Source organism: Lissotriton vulgaris, unplaced genomic scaffold (assembly GCF_964263255.1).
Source record: "Lissotriton vulgaris unplaced genomic scaffold, aLisVul1.2 SCAFFOLD_1061, whole genome shotgun sequence".
NCBI classification, from domain to species: Eukaryota; Metazoa; Chordata; class Amphibia; order Caudata; family Salamandridae; genus Lissotriton; species Lissotriton vulgaris.
The window spans coordinates 269,677-292,589 of NW_028255006.1; the positions used below are offsets into that span (position 1 = coordinate 269,677).

The 22,913-nt window shown below is 46.0% G+C and overlaps 1 protein-coding gene across 11 annotated transcripts in view; it reads left to right on the forward strand.

Moving 5' to 3' along the window:
- LOC147659352 (splicing factor U2AF 35 kDa subunit-like) overlaps nucleotides 1–22,913 on the forward strand; it is a 189,953-nt gene that overhangs the window by 61,466 nt on the left and 105,574 nt on the right. For 2 of the 11 annotated variants that reach the window (XM_086951808.1, XM_086951813.1), the window contains exons 4-5: nucleotides 918–1,003; nucleotides 4,279–4,345. The exons of 1 other annotated variant lie outside the window; for it this stretch is intronic. In XM_086951808.1, the coding sequence (XP_086807934.1) occupies nucleotides 918–1,003; nucleotides 4,279–4,345 (153 nt within the window). Of the gene's footprint in view, nucleotides 1–917; nucleotides 1,004–4,278; nucleotides 4,346–5,812; nucleotides 5,880–22,913 lie in introns of all 11 variants that reach the window. 8 more of the 11 variants (XM_086951807.1, XM_086951812.1, XM_086951811.1 and 5 more) reach the window with 4 other exon arrangements.

Here is a 22,913-nt window from a genome sequence, read left to right on the forward strand (position 1 = left end):
AGAGACGAAGACTTGGTGGGATGGCTTAAGTGCCCAAAGCAATAATTAAACAGATTTCAAGTGTACTCGCTTGAATCCACCTCAGGGTTAGATGGCCAGGGCGATGCACATCGATGGAAGGATCAGGAATCAGACACTCGTTTCTTTCTCTTCCCTCGCCATCAATCTGTCCTTAAGATAGACAGCTGTGTTTTTATCATTTTACTGTGAACCAAAAAAGTATTAAGCCATATAAATGTAACGATTGCAAGATTTCCTGTGTCCTACCATCTTAAATCTTCCGCCAGTGAGTGAATGATTTCCCCTGTGCACCTTCCAGTAGCATTGATGCAAACATATTCATGTAAGATTGTCCTTCCAACTGCCCAAAGTTTTATGGTCCCCACAATAGATGTAGTGACTCCGTTATAAACTTTACAGAAGTTTCTGCTTCATCCTGGAGATGAACAGTATTTACCACGTTCCTTGAAAGCCCTGTATTTGCTTGTTTAGAGTAGCCAGACCCCGACACCAGCTGTTCCCTGCACATGGCAGCCCCAGGGGCCACCTCCAAATGGAACACGTGTTCAGGGTTTGGAGCCATGAGTGATTTCCTTTGCCTCATGCAACTGCAGGATGTGCATGAGCTGTGTGTATTTGGATATTTTTTATGTGACTGAAGGTTCTTGTCAGCCTGGTGTGAGAGTCTATGGCCCTATGTCTGCCCCTCTTTCTTGGCAGCCCCTTTACAGTGATGATAGTAAAGCAACCAATGTTTGTTTGTACAGGCGTTGGAGAAGTAGTCATTGGCCTGAGAGGGCTAATCCTGCCCCTAGATTCCATTCCAGTTGCACCTTGTTTGTAGGAATAGAGGAATCACACACATACATCACTTCCTCTCATGCCCTGACAAATTTTCTCCCTGCCTTGCGCTGCAGATCCGGCTCTGTGGTCTGTGCTTCAATCCCTTTATTGGATCCATCCCCTGGGGACAAGGCAGCCAGCCGGACTTGCACGCACACAGGTATGTCCTTGCACGCTTTGCACTGCGTCAGCTCTTTAACTGTACACACATGTGCTCACCCAAGAATGCCCCGCGTCTGATGGGACGTGGTCAACCTATGGCCAAAGAACTCGTAGGGTCATGTTATATTCACTAGGTGGTTCTCAAAACTGAGTATTTTTAGAACATGAAAACCAAATTGACTACATTATATGTAAAAGATTCTCAGGAATGAGGTGAACATCTTGATCTGCAAGTTGGTGGTGCAGAAGAATCGTCTGTTAGTAATAATGACTTGAGTGATCTAGGTATTCTGACCACTCGGTGGACTGCTCCAATTTAGAGACCCTGTAACGAGAACTGCCATATCTAGAGCAGGGAAAGCCCCGAGGCTTCCCAGCACAACTCTTGTGATTCTAGACTGCAGGAGTTGCACTTACGACCTCATTGATGGAAAGGCTTCGAGCCTGGCTGAAGGCTGTTTCTAAAGACTTCTAGCAAGAGAGTGGTGTCACACAGTGCCATTAGCCGATGTGTGTTGGCCGAAAGAGGGATTATGACCTGAAAGGATGAGTCCCTGCTCTATTACCTTGTGTGCCGTTGAACAAAAAGGCGAACAGGAACTTGCTGTGGTCATTGGTGCACTGGAATAGAGGGGGCTTGTCTGCACCCAGAGAGCAGGGTGACTGATAAAAAAAATACCCAGAAATACCCATTCTGTCTAGACTGTGCTGTCCAACAGGCAGTCGTGGCAGCCTGTCTCTTTCTCATTTTATCTCTCTCTCTCCCTATTACCCATCTTCCATCTCTCCCTCCTTTTCTTCTTTCTCATTCCCCACCTACCCCTGCTTACCTTCAGCTGCCTGACATGCTCTTCCACAAAGGATATGCAGCATGGAGATGTGGTTTTCGTAAAGAGTTCAACTAAATACTTCACCATGACTTTGAAAATGTGGTTGTAAAATACGCACAGACAGATCACATACTGAAGCCCGAATGTATCCTGTCTTGTGTGCTAGCTGGAGAACCAGAGGCTGAAGGCCATCTGCACAGTGTCTGTAACGTCCCCACCTGATAACTGCCACCAAGTGCTCCTATCTCTTTCAGATTCCCTACTTTCAGTGCAGTACACGCCACACAAAGCCGAAGAAAGACCCTTCTGAGAAGATCAGCTTGGGTGGGTTTCCAGCCTCCTAAATATTAAAGCTTATATAAAATCAGTTTAGACATCCAAGAAAGCTGAGCTCTGGCACATCTGTGCCCTTGTATCTGTGGACTGCCACTTGACTGCCAGTATTTTTAAAGTAGATCACATTTGATAAACCAACAACGTTTTGACGCTATGCAAGTTACAGTTCATTGAATTGAATTGTATTTGACTGTTTCATAGATGCAGTTCTTTTCGTCAAGTTCAAGAAGGTCATCCACACCCACGTTTTTTGCAAAATTTCCGTCAACATTAAAAAGCAGAAAGTGCCCCCGACAAAGCCAGTTTCTTTGTATTCCCAGATAAAGCGAAACTCCTGTGCTTGGGTTGGTGAAACAGAGCCTCCTTTGACGGGTGGCAGTTTTTAAAAATTAATTTGGGGATTTGCTCTTGTGGTCTTATGAGCATGCTTCAAGAGCGAGGAACTGAGTGCCTTAAACATGCAGTCTCACACGAACATTGCCACAGCACTCTTAGCATGCAATCTCCTCTGTGATGCCAATCCATTGTAAATCATGGTGGTGATCTCACTCTAAGTGAGGAAGAGGCCTGAGGTCCACTAAAAACAAGCACGCATTGCTAAGAGGTAGACCAGCACAATAGAAAGCTGGAAGGAAATGAAAGGATGACCCTCCCCTGCCTCAGCAAGGAGGTTGAGTCCTATGTGACTGTTTTGCTAGCACACATGTGGCCAGAGTTATGGTTGCAGCGCTTGGGAAGAGACGGCCATACATTGCGCCTATACCAGGCGGTTTGCATCGATCAGGCTTCAGCGGCAGGGCTTTTACTGCTTATCCATTTCCTCGCTTTTGAACCATGCTCTTGACTAGTCCCTGACACTGTAACATAGTATTGTATACCTCGTGATCTCTTCATATTGTGCCCTGTTATGGCACCATTTTCTAAATGAAAAATATGTTTATAGTTTGCCTTTCCAGCTGCTTGCTTCTTAAACGCTGCGTTTGGCAACTGGTTGCCTCACTCCTCTGTAATGTGGTTTGAGAAATACACATTGCCTATAATATGTAGGTTGTGTAGTATTCTGATGTCTGTGTTTGTGCGTAATTGGTTTTCTTATCCTTTTACAGCTTCCCATGGCCTATACAATTCCTAGATTCTTTTACAGCTTCCCATGATCCTGAAAACCCACCCTTCCATTCATTGAATCCACATGCCACAGTCTGGTCCAGGTCTTTCAAGTAGAGGAGCTCAAACCGCTAGTGTCTATTTTCCCAGATTCCTCTTCAGTTCTTCGGCCTTTCTTTTTGTCGTAAAGTCTGTTCCGTGTGGCAGGCATGACAAATGAGTGTTATTGAATCATAGGGCGAAAATCACCAAACTGCACATTTTTGGAAGCCTCAACAAGCAGTGCTGGGTCCCTGCCTACCTTTTCTACCCATCTTTAAGCATTTTGCAACGTTCATCACAGTGGGTGCTGCCATTATAATAGGGATGCGTTGGCTAACTTCAGACTCTCTCTGTAAAGAGGGTGATGAGATGAGGTCACATTCACTCGCTTCAGGCTGACAAACGTACCATTCAAGAAAGTGCGCCATTGCTTCACAGGTTCCAGTAGACATTTACGTTAGGACGTTGTCCTTTTAAAGGCCCCTGCCATGTTTGCTGAATACGATTATCCTAGCAGTAAGTATAATTTTTGCTCAAAAGAGCTGGGTTTGAATCGCAGCCTCTTAAGCCAGGTCCTTGTAGATCTTTCCAACCAGTCCTAGACCGAGAGGAGTTGCAAGAGGCTGTGGTGTTGTGTGGATGTTTGATGGGCAGGATGGCTTGGCTGTTATGTAAAGCCTACTTCACAGAAGAAATTCCCTTCCCTGTACATTTGTCTGCCCTGAAAGGAGTGGGCTGAAACCGATTGCCAGGGGGGTGTTTGCAGGTCCACGTAGGCTCACTTCAGCCGTCCTGCAGCTAAATTCCTTGGCAAATGTAAATTCAGCGGAAGCGTGGAAGTAACCTCTTTCCCCACTCACACCTTTCAGACTGTCCCATTTTTGTAAGACATCTTTTTAATTGTCTTTTAAATGCACAGCAGCCAGTAGAATTCCCCTTTTTTTATTTTTTCTCCTCGCAGACCATCTTGATCCAAAACATCTATCGTAATCCCCAAAACAGTGCACAGACGGCCGACGGCTCCCACTGTAAGTCCTGATGCAGGTGGACATTATGTATAAGATTTTGGTGTTAGAGACCCCCCTCCTAATGTGACCCAGAAAGCGTTCGCGCCTGTGTTGCTGCCAGTGAGCAGCACCAACGAGATGATCGGTGTAATATCAAACGAATATCAGGAACCTGACAAAGGAACGATCTGCAATCCGGTAACTCGGTGGGAGACTAAAAGGGTCATTCTTGTTCAGTGAGCAGGGTTCCAGGTGCAGCTGCTCGATTGAAGATAGGTAATCTTGCTTCAGGTTAGGAGGGCCGAAAGGAACCTGCAGAGGTTACTTATTATCGCTGTGAAATAGCAGAGACGTCCTTTGGATGAGTAGGAACCTCGAAGTGCATACTGTGTGAGACCCATGTTTATGTTAAGAACTGGGGTGGAGTGGTCTAATCTTAAAAGAACGTTTTATGAAAAGAGATTAGTGAAGAGGTGCTTATTATATGTCCACCTTTGGCTCCTTTTCTCTCTTCCCTAGTGGGACGTAGGAGAGTGATGCAGTGGGAACAGAAGTTCTGTTTTAAGTGGTCTCATCTAGAGCCTTTTAACAGCAGGCAAGAGGAAGGGAGCACACGCGGCTACTTTGGCTGGAAGGTGTGTGTATGACACCCTTTTAATACTAGTGGGGTGGGCAGTGTATCCCGAGGAAGGACTTGTGATACATTGTGGGTCCAGTTTAAATCTCCTGAAAAGTGCAAAGAGAAGGTTATTTACATAGCAGAAAGAGGGGAGTAGCTTGGAGGTCACTGCTGGAAAAAAGATGAAGGACATCAAGTTGAGGTGGAAGTTGGACCTGGCATACAAGCTAATCGGGCACCAGGAATTGATGACATTGTGTCTTGGCCATGATACTGAGGAAGTGTGAAATCCCAATTCAGCACTTAAAGCTGACCCAAATGCAGAAGACGACAATATTTGTCAAGTTCCTGATATCTGTGCCTTTGAACACACAATCCTTGCACGGTAAGTTGCCTGAACGGGGTATCCATACTTCCTAGCTTGTGTGGTGAGGACATCGAGATCTCATCCTATCCCCTCTGCATTGTTGATGGTGAGCACATATATTAATGTAGTTGGGTCCTGGGCTGACGGGTAGATTGCTGACGGACACCTGGTAACTGATCTGGGACTGCAGCTCGCCCCAAAATGTAATTAGTTTTATTATTGAGGGAGGGGATTTTCATCATTCCACAACTTGGGTGTTGCATTTGACAATTGTCTGAACGTTTCCATTTGATGCAGTGGTGGTTGAGCTGAGATCTCTGGGGCTCTCACACCACGGAAGGCTTGGCAACCCCTCACAATTGAGTTTGCTTTAAATTGTGCATTAACCTGTTCTTTTCCAGCTCCATAGATAGTCTAGAGATGTCACCAGAAAACTGGTTGTGTTCTAATGACTTCACAAGTTTTCTACTATAATATAAAGATGTTACATTTTGTATTTCAGACAATTGCACTCTTGAACATATATCGTAACCCTCAAAACTCTTCCCAGTCTGGCGACAATTTGCGCTGTAAGTTCCTCCATCTTCCTTCACGCATTCCCCCACCGTGCTCAGTGGCATTCTGAGTCAACCCGATCTAGTTTGAGAAATGTGTTTTGGGGAGGCTATCTCCTGTCTTTAGTTTTGTATTTTAATTGTTTGATTTTGGGGTCTGCACCGACCGTTTTTCTTAAGTTGCTGAAGCTGATGTTACCTTTGCGAACATTTCCTCTATTTTCCACTCTGGACCTGGAGTCTGGAGTGGTGCGCATGTACCGTGTGTAATAAACATTGCTGGCGTTCTTTAATACTCTCCAGTCGTGACAGAGAAATGCAGAGTGACTTGACCATAATCTGCTTGCAGTAGTAACCTCAGGGGAGTATGAAGGTTTTTGGTTCCTGGTGTTGCGGTTTCTTTCGTCCTGATCGGTGATAACTGTTTTCCGATGACTAAACTGTAGTTTCACATGTTCCAAGGTCCTAGCACACTCTTATTGTCCTTACGCAGAAAGTACCTGGAGCGGCCCCATCCTGCCTATGTGCCAGCCCTTTTCCAGTCTTTTCTGAGAGACAAATTATTTATTCTTTTTGTTAGTGTAGCTCTTTGCACACCTCGCTACCAAGATCTTGATTTTTCAAATCATTTTGGCCGTGACCGCATTCTCTTTCTGGTGTACTAAAAAGTAGTGTGTTTCCAGCTTTGTCTTTGCTGCTGAAAGTTTTCTGCACGAAAGAAATTCGGCTTCTAGTCTGTTGCGTGGAAACTACAAAAAGAAATATTTACTGATATGGCAAAAAAATACACTTATGACTTGATCAGTGGGAAAAAATGACAGATCTAACACTGTTCGCACCACTGGTATTGAATGCTGATCTTCCAGAGCACCAGCCATGGCCAGCAGGTGTAAGCAGATGATCCGAATCGTCTCTGCAAAGATGGAATACAGCTTCGTTAGGCGTTTAGAATTTACAACCGACAAGTACATACAGTTCATCCAGACTGACAGCCACTACCAGCTCAAAATGCAAAAAAGATGTATCTAAGATAAACGCCGTAAACCAATCAGTGGCAACCACTAATTTAAACCTTAACAGAATAGACAATGTTCTAACTAGGGTAGTAACCAGATAAAAGTGCAATCACTCAAGCAGTTAATAGCAAATGCCATCTGGAAACTGTTGCCTCTCATAACTTAAAATAAGCATTGGCAAAGCCAGTAGCACTAGCTTTAAAAGCAGGTTGTATGGTAATGTGAAGCATTTCAAGTAGATGGCATAGGAATGGATATGTATCTTTTGTGAAATCGTGCTGTCGAATAATATGTATGTAGGTTAGCAAGTCAGGTGACAGTTGCTCTGTCAAGCCATACCTAAAAATCCATGCCGAATAAAGACTGCCCTCCTCCTATCCATGCTGCTGCCAGAGAAGAACACCATACCCAATCTAGGTATCTAAGACCCTTTAATGGCATAACAATGTCAGGTGTGTCCCTGAAAATTTAACCTCAAGCAGCTGAAGAAATCTAAATAAACAAAATATTCACAGCTGTGTGAAGGGGAAGTACTTTTTGTGGACACTGGCTATTATTTTCTGCTCAAGCAAAACGTACGCCTGGCTCGCAACAAGTTGGCGAAGCCAAGCCGCCCTTCTGGTGATTCTCACGTAACTGGCGACAGCTGTGCTTTCAAGCCAGACCATAACTACAAGTAAAACACTGTACGAGCAAGAAATAGCCTATTAGTCCGTGAGAACTGCCTCTAAGGCTGTCGTTGAATAGAACTTGAAAAATGCTGAGACTTACTGTAAAAGACCTAGCATAGCAGAGAAATTGCCAAATCCATATGAGAAGGAAAGAGAAAATGTGCATTTTACATTGCTTTGAAGAATCAATATGGGGAATGTTGATGGGGCACTGCAAAAGAACCGAACATCAAAGACATAATTTATATCGTATCTGGCGAACCATTGCACAGATACGAAGACAAAGTTCTTTGACAGTTTGTAGATGAATACACGTGGCTCCAGAGGGCACCCCTAGAGGAGCCAACAATATACTACCACATGTCTATCCTAAGAGGTGAACATTGCAGCCTCCTAACCAGGTTATGTTTACGCATCGAAGGTAACGTACATGTAGGCGAATTTGTGGAGAAATTCTTTGCCGCGTGGCAACGGTAAACCCTGAACTGTAGTCCTTTCTTAATCTGTTGACAGTTCTGTCTCCATGTCTATGTTCCACAAATTAGTTATATGGAACCATACAAACTCTTAGAACCCCCAAACCTTTTTTAGCGGTGCCATAAACTGGCCGACTCTAGCCCCTAATGCGCTCCGACGAATATCAAGCCACCAAAATTCGCTCTATATAAATGGGGCTGCTCATTTTGTTATATTGTATTTTTCTTGTGGTGACTTTTTTCTGAAGCAAAACATGAAAACTAGTATGAACCCATGTTTATTTGCGCTCAACCCTTCATCTGGTTCGAGGGCCCATATAGCTGCTTTTTAACATCCCATTGTCTACGGTGTTTCAGAATTGAACCAGCCCTATAGAAACCCAAGCAGGTAAATATGTTGCTCCTGATCGGTCACTGATGTGGACCTAGCGACTGGCATGGATCTGTTGGCTGCAGTTTTCTAGGGCGACATGCACTCGTTTTTGTTCCCCACTCTTGTCTCCATGTTACTTCAAATTCTGTGTGCCCTAGAATAGCCGTTGCCACCCACAGATGTTTAGCCTATCTTAGTTCCTGCCTTTGTTGGAATTCCAATCTTTATATGCTGTGGCTGATCTCAGGAAGGTTGGCAACTTTTGTAGAAACAGTGTAGTTGCATTAAGATTGATTTAAATGCGCTTTGAGCTGCATTTTTAAGTGTCTATACCTAAGCGCTTTGTATAGGTGGCGTATCAAAGCAGACACCTGATCACTGAAATATGACCTATATGCTGTTTAGGAGGTTGATGTGATCTCCTTGACCCAAGGCAATGATTTGGCTGCTTTCTTTTGGGATGCCAAACTGCTTGAACGGTCATAACTTTTTGTTCACTGCAGGTTGTCGCTGCAGCATGTGGGAACGTGGTTACAGGGCGTAGTCTATTTTACTAGAGCAGGATCTTCAAGCCACGAGACTGGGTGGTGAAGTCCTTACTAGATTGCTAATATTGGTTGTGCAGATCTGGGTTTTGATGGAGACTTCTAGCCACAAATGCCTCACTTTGAATAATGCCTGGGCATCCGATTGGAACCGGAGACTTTTAAAGAGGTTATCCTGCTTGCCACCAGGTGGCATCATACGGCTACACACCGATCTCGTTGTGCTCCGTAAGTGACCAGCAGAGCGGTGTAAGTGCCACTCATGCTCACTGACGTCGGTTCCTTTCTCTCTGTGCCCTCTGTCGCTAATCTGGAGCTTCTCCCTTGTTTTGGAACAGATATTTGAGAAAATATTACCCAGTGTGCCTGGGAAATGCCAACCCCTAAAACCACAGAGTGTCAACCACGCAGGGACTGTCGCATGTCTGTGATGCCTGGGTCAGACCTCAACTCCAAGGCCTGCCGTGACTGCACTCAGATGAACATGAAGGCCATATGGGAATGCATATCCAAACTCATACATACATTGCCAAACGCAAGAAGACTATGCAACGTGATCAGTTCATGTCGAAAGGAAGGTCCTGTTCTGCTTCCAAAGTAGTTACTGTGGCAGGACTTCACACCGTTTAAACTCTTGGCAACTCGTCTTGTACCTTGCTCTTATCACACAGTAGGGCCCAGACTTTCAACAATCTTTTGGCATGGATTCTGAAAACCACATCCATGGTGACTGGGATGATTATGTTCCCCCAAGATGATGAGGCCAACTGGTATGGAGGGCTTCAGGATCCCTGTGATCTTGACCCTTCACATAATAACAGCCTTGGGTTTCCCCATGGTACTGCTACAGAGACAAGAGCCTATTTTTCTTTAGTGATGAGTAGGTCAGCTGAAGTGTTAGATCTACAATTACCGATCATGGAAGAGAAAGCTAAAGTATTGATGTAAGGTCTACAAACTGGCCATTGAGCCAGCGTTACCATTTAACAAGGCTCTTGACACCCTTGTGGGCATCTTGGCTTAGCCCTTTTCAGGGCTGCCCGTCAAGACTGGCTGCTTGTCGTAACCATCACTCTGCACCTGGTAATCCTACCTTCCTAACACAGCATCCAACTCTGGAAAGTCTAGTGGTTCCTCCCCTAGGAGGGTCAACCTCAATTCCTTTACTTCCACTCCCCCCGATTGAGTCTAAAAGAAGAGACACTGGGCAAGAGAATTTTCTCCTCCACAAGACTTGCTCTGAAATTCGTAAATGCCAGATTCCAGTTGCCTCCTCAGCGGGTACTGTCTCTCCGTATTACCTGCTGTTCCAGACGTCCTTCGGGCATCTCTTACTTGGGCTATTCACAGCAGCCATGATGCTGCAACATTTGTGATACGCTCAGGAATGGGCAGATCTGATTGTCTAGAATGTGGCGTGGGACCATTGTGGCCCTCCGCCACGCCTAGATGAAGTATTTGGCTTTTTCGGGGACATGTAGGCATCTTTAATGGACATGCCCTTTGACGGCTCTGGCCTTCTCGGTGACAAAAGGAACGTTGCTTTGGAGCATTCGATGAAAGCATACCAATAGCGTGATCTTAGAGCCTTTCTGCTCCATAAGGCAATTCCTTCAACAATGTTGTCCTCTCTATGGCTGTGGTTGATGATTCCCATCCGTCTGCACCTCCTCGTCCAGCTTAATAGGCTTTTCAGCCTTTTCATGGTATAGGCAGTGGCTCACAAAGAAAACGAGCACAGCATGCAGCTCAGTCCCCCTTGCAGCTAACCAGACACCCATATCAGAGGCAGGGTCTGATATTTCCTCCTAGCGTGCCGGCCCTTATGACCAACAAATGGGTCCACCAGATTGTGCATTGGGGCTATGCCACTCCGTTCCTTTCTTCTCCGCCTCGATGGTGGCTGATTGAGTCCTTTTGTACTCCTTACAGCAGGCCATGCAGGCCCTTTTGGTCAAGAGGTCCATAAAGATGGTTCCGGCCTCAGAAGGAGGAACTGGGTGTTATTCCTGCTACTTTCTTGTGCTGAAGGAGGGCGATTTTCATCCTATTTTAATTCTTATCCCTCTCCATGCCTTCCTGCGTAAGGACCAATCTAAGATGCTCACACTAGCCCAGGCCATGTCTGCCTTAGACCCCAAAGACCGGATGGTGGTTTTGGCCCTGCAGGATGCTTTTTTTCACATTCTTGTCCTGCAGGCCCGCTGATGCTACCTACATTTCATGGGGGGCCAGGATGATTTTTAGCTTGCCCTTCACAACTACCACAAAAGTGAGGGAGGTAGTTGCAGCACACTTTTGGAGGTCAGTATACCAATATTCCCCTACCTTGACGACTGGCTGCTGAAGGTGGGCACCCCAAGCAGTTTTTAGCATTTTCAGAGGACTATGAAAGGAACCTCCTCAGATCGTTGGGGTTCACTATCAACATGCCGGAATCACACCGGACTCATTAGCAGACTTCCTTTTTCACATGAGCCATTCTATATACTGTACAGCTTAGTTCCTTTTCCCCCCGAACGGAGAGTCCAGGAGGCATTCGGGCTTTGATCCCAATATTTCAGCTTTTGCCCTGGATTTCAGTGTGGGGGACTGAGGCCGCTGGTATTGTAGTCCTCCTTCCCCTGCTGGTTGCACATGCCAGATGGCATATGCAGGTCTTCAGTGAGACCTCAAATCATAGTCGGCACAACATCGAGGAAATCTGCAGGGCAATATGCAGATTTTGGAGAAGACTGCTAAAGATCTGCATGGTGGCTGCTGGCTCAGTGGTAGACCCCTCTCTTTAAACCACTAGAGCAGACGGTGGTCACGGATGCATCACTGCTGGAGTGGGGAGGTTGTCCAGGAGAGGTGGAGGTAAGAGACCGCTGGTTCCTGGCAGAGACACAATGTAACATCAATTTGTTTATGTTGAGGGCGATTTGCTTGGCTTTGAAGACCTTCCTGCCCACCTTCAAGGCTGGTGAAGGTGTTCAAGGACAACACCACCGCCATATGTTACTGCAAAAAGCCTGGTGGGTTAAGGACCTGGGTCCTGGGTCAAGAGGCTTTTCGCCTCTGGAAAAGGCTTCATCACCAATGGGTCTCTCTGGTGGTGAACTACCTGGCAGGATCTGTAAACGCCAAGGTGTATGAGCTATGTCGCAAGCCCCATGCGGCTTACAAATGACAGTGGCACCTGGAGGTCTTAGGGCGTCTTTCGGCTATTGAGAGAGCCCTGGCTCGATCTTTTCGTCACCTCTGAAAACACGCAATGTTAGCACTTCTGCATGCTCCAGTTTGCAAAGCCGCTCTCACTCAGAGACTCGTTTGGCCTAGACGTGCTCCGGAATCCTGTATGCCTCTCCTGCCGCAAGTTCTGAAGACTGGTCATTCTATCTAGTGGCAACAAATTGGGCCAGGAGATCGTGTTTTAAAAAAAAAAAAAACAGTGGTCCCATACAGAAAGGAATACAAGGAAACAATAAATATAGACACAATGGAAACTATATTGTGTAGTGTGACTTGTCCAGCCGGACAGAGGTCACAAATCTTTACTATACTTAATCAATCAATAAAATACCTTACATTCTTTAGAGTAGGACACAAGCCTGTGCCCTCACGCTTACAAATTGGCAAGGTGAAGAAGTAGTAAAGGGACAGAAAAAGAGTTTTTAGGCAGAAGTGAGCGATTTCTGTAAATAAAACAGTGACAGAAATTCAATTTACACCAATATAAGCATAGCACATTCGGTATACATTATTAAATATACGGCGTTTCGATTCCATTTACATAATCCGAGGGATCATCATCAGGACAAAAGTTATGCCTAAAAAGTAAGAGCCGCAATAGCCTGATGGGCAGGAATATAGCAGTCAAGCAAGGTAAGGGAAGGGCAAGGCTTCACGGCATCAATCGCGGTGACTTGATGCATTGCATTGGCCAGGGCTCGATTTAAAGAAGAGTTGTTGTGCATCAGATGGCGAACAATCAGGACGTCATCCCGTGTTGGACAAGGGAGACATGGAGTTAGTCCGCAATGGGATAACGGTTACGCGCCAACAATTAGTTTGGTCGCGTTTCCACTAGCCGACAGATAAGGCTTCGTGTGTAGACCCTGCCAGGGTCCAACACGGGATGTCGTCCTGATTGTTCGCCATCTGATGCACAACAACTCTTCTTTAAATCGAGCCCTGGCCTATGCAATGCATCAAGTCACCGCGATTGATGCCGTGAAGCCTTGCCCTTCCCTTACCTTGCTTGACTGCTATATTCTTGACCATCAGGCTATTGCGGCTCTTACTTTTTAGGCATAACTTTTGTCCTGATGATGATCCCTCGGATTATGTAAATGAGATCGAAACGCCGTCGACTTGTTGAAACACCATATATTTAATAATGTATACAGAATGTGCTATGCTTATATTGGTGTAAATGGAATTTCTGTCACTGTTTTATTTACAGAAATCGCTCACTTCTGCCTAAAAACTCTTTTTCTGTCCCTTTACTACTTCTTCACCTTGCCAATTTGTAAGCGTGAGGGCACAGGCTTGTGTCCTACTCTAAAGAATGTAAGGTATTTTATTGATTGATTAAGTATATAGTAAAGATTTGTGACCTCTGTCCGGCTGGACAAGTCACACTACACAATATAGTTTCCATTGTGTCTATATTTATTGTTTCCTTGTATTCCTTTCTGTATGGGACCACTGTTGTTTTGGAAAAATATGTTCCCCGAGGTCCTGTGCTGACTCGTATGGGTGCTCTTGTTGTTTTTGATATGTAGGAGATTGTGGTGTCACAAACCCCTGAGCATGAGGATTTGTCCTTTTATCAAGCTGCACCTTCAGAGTGATCTTGTGTTGCAGCAGCAGGGCAGGTTTTGCACCTGGGCCTGTACACTTTGTATCTTCACGCTTGGAGACTGAGCGGTGACAGTTGACCACCTTCAACCTGCACCCTAAGGTCGTTTTTGTCTTCTTGACGGAGAGGCATCCTTCCACCAAATCCATGTACTTAAGCCGGTGAGGTACATTTCTTGAATTGTGTGGCACCCGCCATGCTCTTTTGGCTTACTTGTGGATGCTCTATCAGTCTTTGTAATTCAAATCCCCGTTATGAGGTTTTCAAAGGTTTACACCATTTGTTTCCACCAAAGCTCTTTGTGATACCCCAGTGGGACCTAGTAAGAAGACTTTATTGCATGATTTAAAAAACCTTTGCAAGTACAAAAGATAAAATGAAACACTTGTTGAATTTAGTAAAATTGAGCCCCAATTCCTGTAATAAAAAAATAAAAAAACAAACGCCCAGCCGCCCACATGTCCAAAATAGGTACATTACCCATGAATGATTGTATATTAAGTCCCAGAATTAGCCAGCTTATACGCCAATCCCCTTTTTAGTTTTTTTTGGTAGTTTTGTTTTGAGCTTTCCAGCAGATTTTCATGTGTCTAAGTGCCCACAAGGAAGCTTGTCCATCTATTGTGAAGGTCTTGAAGTCTGTGTAACCGACCTGAGGTGTCGGTCGACTTGTCCCCTCCCCCAGCTTTTTTGCTGCCTGGTCCATAAACCTTGGAAAAGCGAGCAAGTACCAACCACACACTTTTTTCAATCCTTCTATTAAAGGAAGAAAAACAAACCAATGTTACTCTTGGGTCTGTTGGGTGTTTCTTACCCTTTTAATTTCTATTTTTTCAGTTTTCAAAAAAAGATTTTTATGTGTGAAAAGGAACACAAAACATTTTAGACATTTATACATAAGGGTAAGAAACACCCAACAGACCCAAGAGTAATATTGGTTTGTTTTTCTTCCTTTAATAGAAGGATAGAAAAAAGTGTGTGGTTGGTACTTGCTCGCTTTTCCAAGGTTTATGGACCAGGCAGCAAAAAAGCTGGGGGAGGGGACAAGTCGACCGACACCTTTTTAGATGCTGCACAATGTCCCTTCAGATGTTTGACCTTAAAGATAGTCTTTCTCATTGCCAGTACATCAGATAGATGTGTTAATCGAGCAAACCATCTTACGTAACTAGTTGTTTCTAAGGACTCTGGCTTTATTTCTACCCACTTCTTATCATGTTGGTCAGGCTTCTGCCATTCTTTGCTCTACTTCATGGCTCTAAGACGGAAGAGACACTCCATTGTTTGGATCGTAAAAAAAGGTTTGAGTTACTATATCTATTGTACCACGGAACATCGAGTGAACGATCAGCTCTTTGTAGAGTATTCTAACGCAAAGAATGGCCAAAGCTGACCCTTTGTCGATAGATTGTTGTCCACATAAAGATCTGCTACAGCAAAAAAAACTGCTCCAGATGTCTTGTGGGTTCATTCTTTGAGGGCCAAAACTGTGTTAGCATGTGGAGTGCCTGTCCTGGGCATCTGACATGTGGCTACCTATTCTTGGGTACACAGGTTCATGAAGCACTACTGCCTTGACAGTCAAGACCGTTGAGGGCATCATTTTGCCAATTTGGTCCTGCAGGACTTTTTTTTGTCTGACTCCGTTCACAAACCCACCGCCTTGGGAGGTATTGCTATGGTATCTCTTTACAAGATAAGGAATCTGTGGTTAGAAGAATCAATCAAAAGTCCAAGTTACTTACCTGCTGTAATTATCTTTCTGTTGATTTATCTTATGCAGATTACCTCACCGACCCTCTCGCTTCCACGCTCTGTGTACTGGACTCTCTTCCATCTAAATAGGTACCAATCTAGATATTTTCAAATGGCTCTCCACCAGCGCCCTCAGAAGCAATACTGAAGCCCTCACCACCAGCTAACGGTACTAGGCGAACCCTCTGTTGTGGAATCAACACTCATCTGACCAGACCACTCCAGCACATACAGAACTCCACAGCAAGGTTCTCTCTCAACCTTCCACCCCGCATGCACATCATCCGTCACCTCCAAGAGCTAAGCTCCGTTGGCTTCTCATCCTCCAAACAGCACACTTGAACCTCCTCATGTACACCTGGGCCTCCTCATGCACACTTGAGCCTCCTCATGCACACTTGAGCCTCCTCATGCACACTTGAACCTCCTCATGCACACTTGAGCCTCCTCATGCACACTTGAGCCTCCTCATGCACACTTGAGCCTCCTCATGCACACTTGAGCCTCCTCATGCACACTTGAGCCTCCTCATGCACACTTGAACCTCCTCATGCACACTTGAACCTCCTCATGCACACTTGAACCTCCTCATGCACACTTGAGCCTCCTCATGCACACTTGAGCCTCCTCATGCACACTTGAGCCTCCTCATGCACACTTTGAAAGCCTTACACAAATAGGCCCGCATAACTCCACAACTGCACCTGCTTCTGCAAACGTATCCGCCACGTCTGCTCAGCCAGACTCCTACTCGCCCCCCCTGCACATAGCATCGGAACGCAGACACGTCTTCTGCCCTGCTCCTAACGCCTAGAACGGCCTGCCACTGCATATCAGCCTTCTCCTCTATGCTTATATTTTGCAAAAAGGTGGAAGACGTGGCCTTCAACTAGGCCAGGCCCAGACTGCTCATACATGGGTGCCAGGATACCTTCCCTGGTCATTGTACGCACTTCAGATACACTTAAAATAACATCTGGACACTAGTCATATTCATTTGCTGATGTGCTCAGTGTCTGAGGGCGTGGACAGCCTAGAAGATACCCGACGTCCGTGCGCATGGGTGCAACTTCTATAAGACTCCACTTGTCCATTCCAGAGTGGAATGACGGTGGTGTGGAGCCGCAGGATCTGTTGTAAAGGCTTCTGGATCCAGTCGGACACCCGCGGATGATTTATTTACAAGATCAGGAATCTGCTGTACCGAAGGTAAGTAACTTGTTCCTAAGGCCTGTCTGACTAAAACCTCACTTAGCCTATTAAAATGCAATATTGCTTCATTTCAGAGAATAGTGTGGCAGGCTGCCTCTAGTGCTGTATGTCGAAGAATCACTCGCTGCTTCCATTGATCTGTCAGAGTGAGGTGACTTTGGTTTTTGACTGACTCTTGTGCCTGCCTCTTGAGTCTTCCACATGGGGCCATGCCCGGCCTGGGTTCTTCACCGTGACCATGTCTTTTCTCATGATATGCGTATTCCAGGGGTGACTACAAAAATATGAACGCCGCAGCCTTAAGTCCCAGAGATCATACTTGTTGGAACAAACTAATCAATATGCCTTTGCCCATGCACGAGTCATTTGAATGTATTCATGTACTCTGTTCGCCGCGCTTCTTCAACGTTATTTTCCATTGTGTGAGATGGATTCATCCTTGTTTCAAGTTCATTGGCATATTGTTTAGTTCTCCTCCCGCGGGTGATGTTTAGAACCCTCGGGGTGTGGCATTTTCTCTCCATTTGCCTGTGATGCACGAGTTGGCTTTACCAGCTGAGCCTTCATTAAGTCATTATCTAAGTGGTGAAATTTTGACTAAACTAGGTACCGTATGCACGTTTACCAGTGCCCTAGATAGCCTATAAGACAACTTGTCTCTGCCCCCCTAATTTCCTAATATTAACTTGCTCCTGGTCTTGTTTTTTTTCCTCACGGTTTGATATCTTGCACCAAAATATTTCCCATGTTTCGCATCCTTCGATATCGCACCCATGGTGATTGCTTGTTTGGATTTTGTAACTGATGTAACTCAAATACAAATCGTTTCCCCATACTTTAGGCCTTTATAGTTGATGTTGGATATCTAATGCACAATTAGTTATATGGCGTCGATGCCCTCCCACTTATAGCTTAATAGACACATTCCCCGTGTGCAGTTATCAGCAGTAAATATTTATAGTCGAACGAATATGACTGCTGTTTCAATTACAGTTCATATGTTTTCATAGCTATCCCGCCTTCATAATGAAAACTGTCAGATTCAAATCGGGTATGGCGATTTAAAACTCAGCCCTCTGTGAATAATACAGCAGCTTTACAGGAGGCTCGCTTCTAGCACTGCAAATTAATCCCCCAGAATTTACGGGTATTCAATTGAAAACTGGAGCTAATGGTATACATTTTCATTAAATGTGTTTCTATCAATTCAATGTTGTCGACATTATGGCAAAAAAGACTGAGCCAGATATAAATGTTTCATAACCTAGATGCAACAGAACACGCTGCAGGAAATGCCTGAAGAATATCCAGATATTCCATTGTTCCCTACAAGACCTGTGATATCCGGCTTATTCTGCGCCGCTACCACCTCAACCATTTTCTTTTGGTGGTCTTTTGCAAGAGTCTGACAAAATGCAGAAAAACTCAAACAAATCAACACCACAAAAACCCACCAAAGAAGTGCAATTGGTGGTTTTATGGTGCAAAAAGTTTGTCTAAAAAGTGATCACTTTGTAGGTCACTGGCCCCAAACCCAACTGAAAGGGATTCCTGGCACTGCTCATGGGGGGGCGCTCAGTTTTCACTTCCAACAAGGGTACCGGTTCTGAGACTGGGCTAGGACCCGCAGTCAGTCTAAAGGGGAAACCTCGTTTTGCGGGGCATATTTTACAGACGTGGACAATTGCAAATCACCAAGAGTTTGACCCAACCTAGAACCCAAGGACTTCAGACCGGTATTTGGTGAATTGTTGCAGGTTGCATGAATGCCCACACATAGTCGGACCCTCGGCATTCCAGAGCGGTTAATGCCAACTCTGCTAGGAATCCAGCAATGTCTTCTGAATGATATTTTAAAGCCAATGTCTTTTTTTCTGTTTGAGCAGCTCTGCAGAAAAGGTACTTCTGTTTTCTTCGACTCACTTGCTTGAGATACCCTGCTTCATAGTTCAGACCACTGAGCCTTGTCTTGTCTTTCCGAGGAGGAGTCTGCTCTTTGCCGCTCGCTTCTTGCAGTACAGCCTCCTCTGATCTACTTCTAGCGTTTTGTGCTTGTTCCCTGCTTTGGAAAAAGCTACACTTTGAACACCACTCCCAGTGAGACATCGATCTATGCTAGTGCCGCTAGCTACTAATGCAATCTACATTCGAAAGAGTTCTATATACAAGCATTGAGATGGTAAAATAGTAGGTAATAGATGAGCAGAAGGGCAGAGGGTATGAGCAATTGAGAACATTTCATCTGAGAACTTATTAGCATACCAGATGCGATTAGCAGAAAAAGTACAGGGCAATTTAATATATATCCATCGCAGACATACAAGCCTATTTTTCCTTTGTACCATAAGTAAGGGGAGATGATCTAGACTGAAACAGTTTAAGAGGTGTAATTGAGCCGAAGGCAGAAATAATCGAGCCGTCCTATATCAGCTGCAGCTTCAAAGTTCTCATCGGGGAAAAGAGTAAGGCACCGAGTCTCTTAGACGAAAATCTGAAAGAGGGGGCTGTTTCAATTTACTTGCATAATTCGCTAAGTTCTCTTTGCTCTCCCGTCCGCCTCCTGCTACATTTTATTTTGGGAAAAGCTCACTTAAAATTGAACCAACCCATATCCTCTAAACTCGTCTTGGAAGCTATGACATTCTTGGACTCAGAAGATGGTGAACGTGATTGCTACCTTGGTGTAGATGGGCACCAGTTTACTCCTAGGTGAATGTTTACTTTTGCACAGCAAACCATGATTCTTAACATAACTTTGATGGGCCCCTGACCGGTTCCTAGAGGGACATCCTCTTGGAAATTAGCACTGGACCTGTGTCCTTCGGCTAAGTGTTCTTGATCCTGTTCTCAAGTCTACCCTTCCACTACTGCAATGATATGTAATCCATTTGTTTATGGATAGTATGACGCAGCTATGTTCTTTAGGAATGCCTAAGTAAGGCAAAAGTGCTCACTCAGCCATACCACTGTAGACATGCGAGTGAATACCTCCATGGCTCAGCAGGTCGTCAGACCCGGATGCTCTTCTCGAGTAAACCTTTATGGCTGCTATTTGCATCTTGGCTACGATAAGAGTGAAACCTCTTGTGAGATACTTTTTTACTGCATTTGCTCAGGAATTGAGGCACCTTTTTCACTTACAGCCTTAGTTTGCTCGGACATATCCTCTGTTCAGAATTACTCTGGTTCTCTTCCAGGGGATCCTCATCAATAGTCATAAGCATTAGAATATTCCCGCCCATGCGCGGGACCCCGGAAACACTATATTATATGTGCCCCACATATACATATACATATATATATATATATATATATAAATAATATATATATATAAAAACAAGCAATAGCAGCCAAATCACATTAGAGCTGAAATATGCTGTGAAGAATTTCCACCATACATGTATAATAAGCATTAGAAACATGAGAAACAACACCAAAGATTGTTTAGAAATTGTTTTAATGCTCAAAAAGCAGTAGAAATTCTCATAACTCACTGGAAGCATAGGAAGCTCCCAGGCTGCATTGCAAACACACAGTCTAAAAAGACTGCAAAGCTAACCTGTAGCTGAATAGTAATAAACCGACACCGTGCCTTTAAGGCACTCATGACCCCCAGTATCCCATCATGCCCCAGGGGTGACAGGTCAGTTCTTTCCGGCTCCTTCAGTGAAGGACCCTGGTTACACAGCTCCACTATTTTTCTGGTTTTTGACAGAAAAATAATTCTTTTTGTCAACTTTTACTCTTACTTCGACGTTTTACATCAGGTCAAGTAAGATACTGCTTGTTTTCAGCAGTTTAGTGAGCATTTTCCTCTGAGAATGCCTTCACTTTTTGATAAATGCCCTTCTTGTGGCAACAAGAAGGCAAAAACAGACAGCCACGGCGTCTGTATCCTTTGTCTGCCTGAAGAACATGATCCAGATACCGGTCCACATTGTGAGAACCTGTCAGGCAGAACTCTCAAGGACAGGGAAAGAATTCGGATTTATGGCCTGGCTCACAGGGCTTCAAGAGGGAGATCTCCAGTGAAGAAGGGCTCCAAGAAGACTCATTCATCTTCAAAAAAGAAGTCTTCACGCCCTTCAACTTCAGCGTCGGGCTCGGCGCTGAGAAAAGAACCACAGATGGAGTTTTCCTCTTCGAAACTACCGTCGACGGCGGGCTCGCCGTCGAGAAGACCAGGTACGTCGACGACGTCGAAAGAACCAGCTCCGTCGTCGAGATCCCCTCCGCCGTTTTCAACCGGGCGACGATAGGCGTCGAGGAAGGCTACTCCGCCGCCGTCAACTGGGCGACGGTCGGCGTCGAGATCCATTACCCCTCCGCCGTCGTCAACCAGGCGACGACCGGCGTCGAGGGAGGTCACTTCGCCGTCGTCAACCAGGCGACGACCGGCGTCGAGAAGTGTGACCCCTCCGCCGTCGCCCAAGAAGCGGTGATCGGCGTCGAGGACCAAGACCCCTCCGCCGTCGACAGCAGCTCGTCGATCGGCATCGAGGACGCAGTCTCCGTCAATGCAGCATCAGCGCTCGGCGTCGAGGGTGCCCAATACCCCTCCGCCGTCGTCGCACAGGCATTCGACGTCGAGGCAGAGATCTCCGTCGACGGCCGACCATCACCGTTCGACGTCGAGGCAGAAAGCTCCGTCGACGACAGGACGAGGTCATTCGACGTCGAGAGAAAAGCTTCCGTCGGCGACGGGACATCGTCGATCGACTTCGAGGCATAGGTCTCCGTCGACGGCCGGACACCGCCGTTCGACGTCGAAGCAGAGGGCTCCGTCGATGGCTTCTCATCGCCGCTCGACGTCGAGAGACTACAGAACCTCTCATGGACATTCGAGGTCGAGATTGTTTGATCCTCCGACCCCCCAGAAGCGCTCGACGGTGAGAAAAGAACGCTCGACGTCGAGACACTCGGATACGATCATGGTGACAGAATCTTCTTCTCACCATTCATCTTATCGGTCCTCTGGCTCCTCAACTGAGCATTCAAGGTCCAGAAGCCCTGTACACAGAACTCCCGAGCGTCGTCCAGACCCTTCGACAGGGCGCATCAGACTGTCACCTAGATGGTACAGATCCTTGGACCATTGGCGAGATGCTGGACCTACAAAGCGCATGCAGGAATATGCCAGCCCAGACCACAGGTCTCCTCTCCAAGACCTGGTGGAGGAGATGGACAAGCGTAGCCCTCCCAGGCGCACATCCCCTGTGACTCTACCCACCAAGGCGCCAAGAAGATCCCGTTCTCCTGCGAGGGAACCTAGAGTGGAAGGGCGGAGAAGGTCTCGATCTTCTCGGGGCAGATCTCCCGTGAGATCTCCAGCCAGATCTCCCAAAGCATCCCGATCTCCTAGAAAGGAACATCGGACAAGAGATCGGATCAGATCTTGCTCCCCTAGACGGGAGGAGCATTCAAGGAGGTCGCGGGAGCGGAGACTCAGTGCTCACCGTAGACATAGACGTACTCCGTCTACTTCTTCAACCTCTTCTACCAGATCGTCTAAGAGGGACTACTCCCCGACTTTGACGGACAGTCCAACGTCCAGGTCCTCCCCAGTGGATGATGTTGGCACGTATCTGGATGTACTGCAAAGAGGAGCGCTTAAGCTGAACATCGAAATGTCTGTCCCCCAAGTGACGACGACAGTCATTTTTGAAACCTTACACAAAAAGGCCATCTCCAGACCTCTGCTGCCTTTAGTTCCGGGGATTATGGACCCTGTCAAGGAGGTGTTCCTAACCCCAGCAGCAATCAGAGCAGTCCCGGCACGCATTCAGAAGAAGTACAAACCGGCAGCATCTGACCCGGTGTTTGTGAAATCTGACCCTCCAGCAGACTCTGTCATTGTGGCGGCGGCGAGGAAGACACATGCGGTTGCTGGTTCCTCTTCAATCCCGCCAGATAAGGACAGCAAAACCCAAGACTCCTGGGGTCGAAAGGTCTGCAACTCTGCTGCTTCCACTCTTAAGGTCGCCAGTGCAGCTGCGCTCCTGGGTCGGTATGACAGAGCCTTATGGGACTCGATGGAAAGATTCAAAGCCAAGCTACCGAAAGAGGACCAGCAGGACTTAGAAGAAACTGTTATGGAGCGGTGTCTGGTGGCAAACCAAATGATAAGCACGGCCGCGGATGGGGCGGTGCTTTCG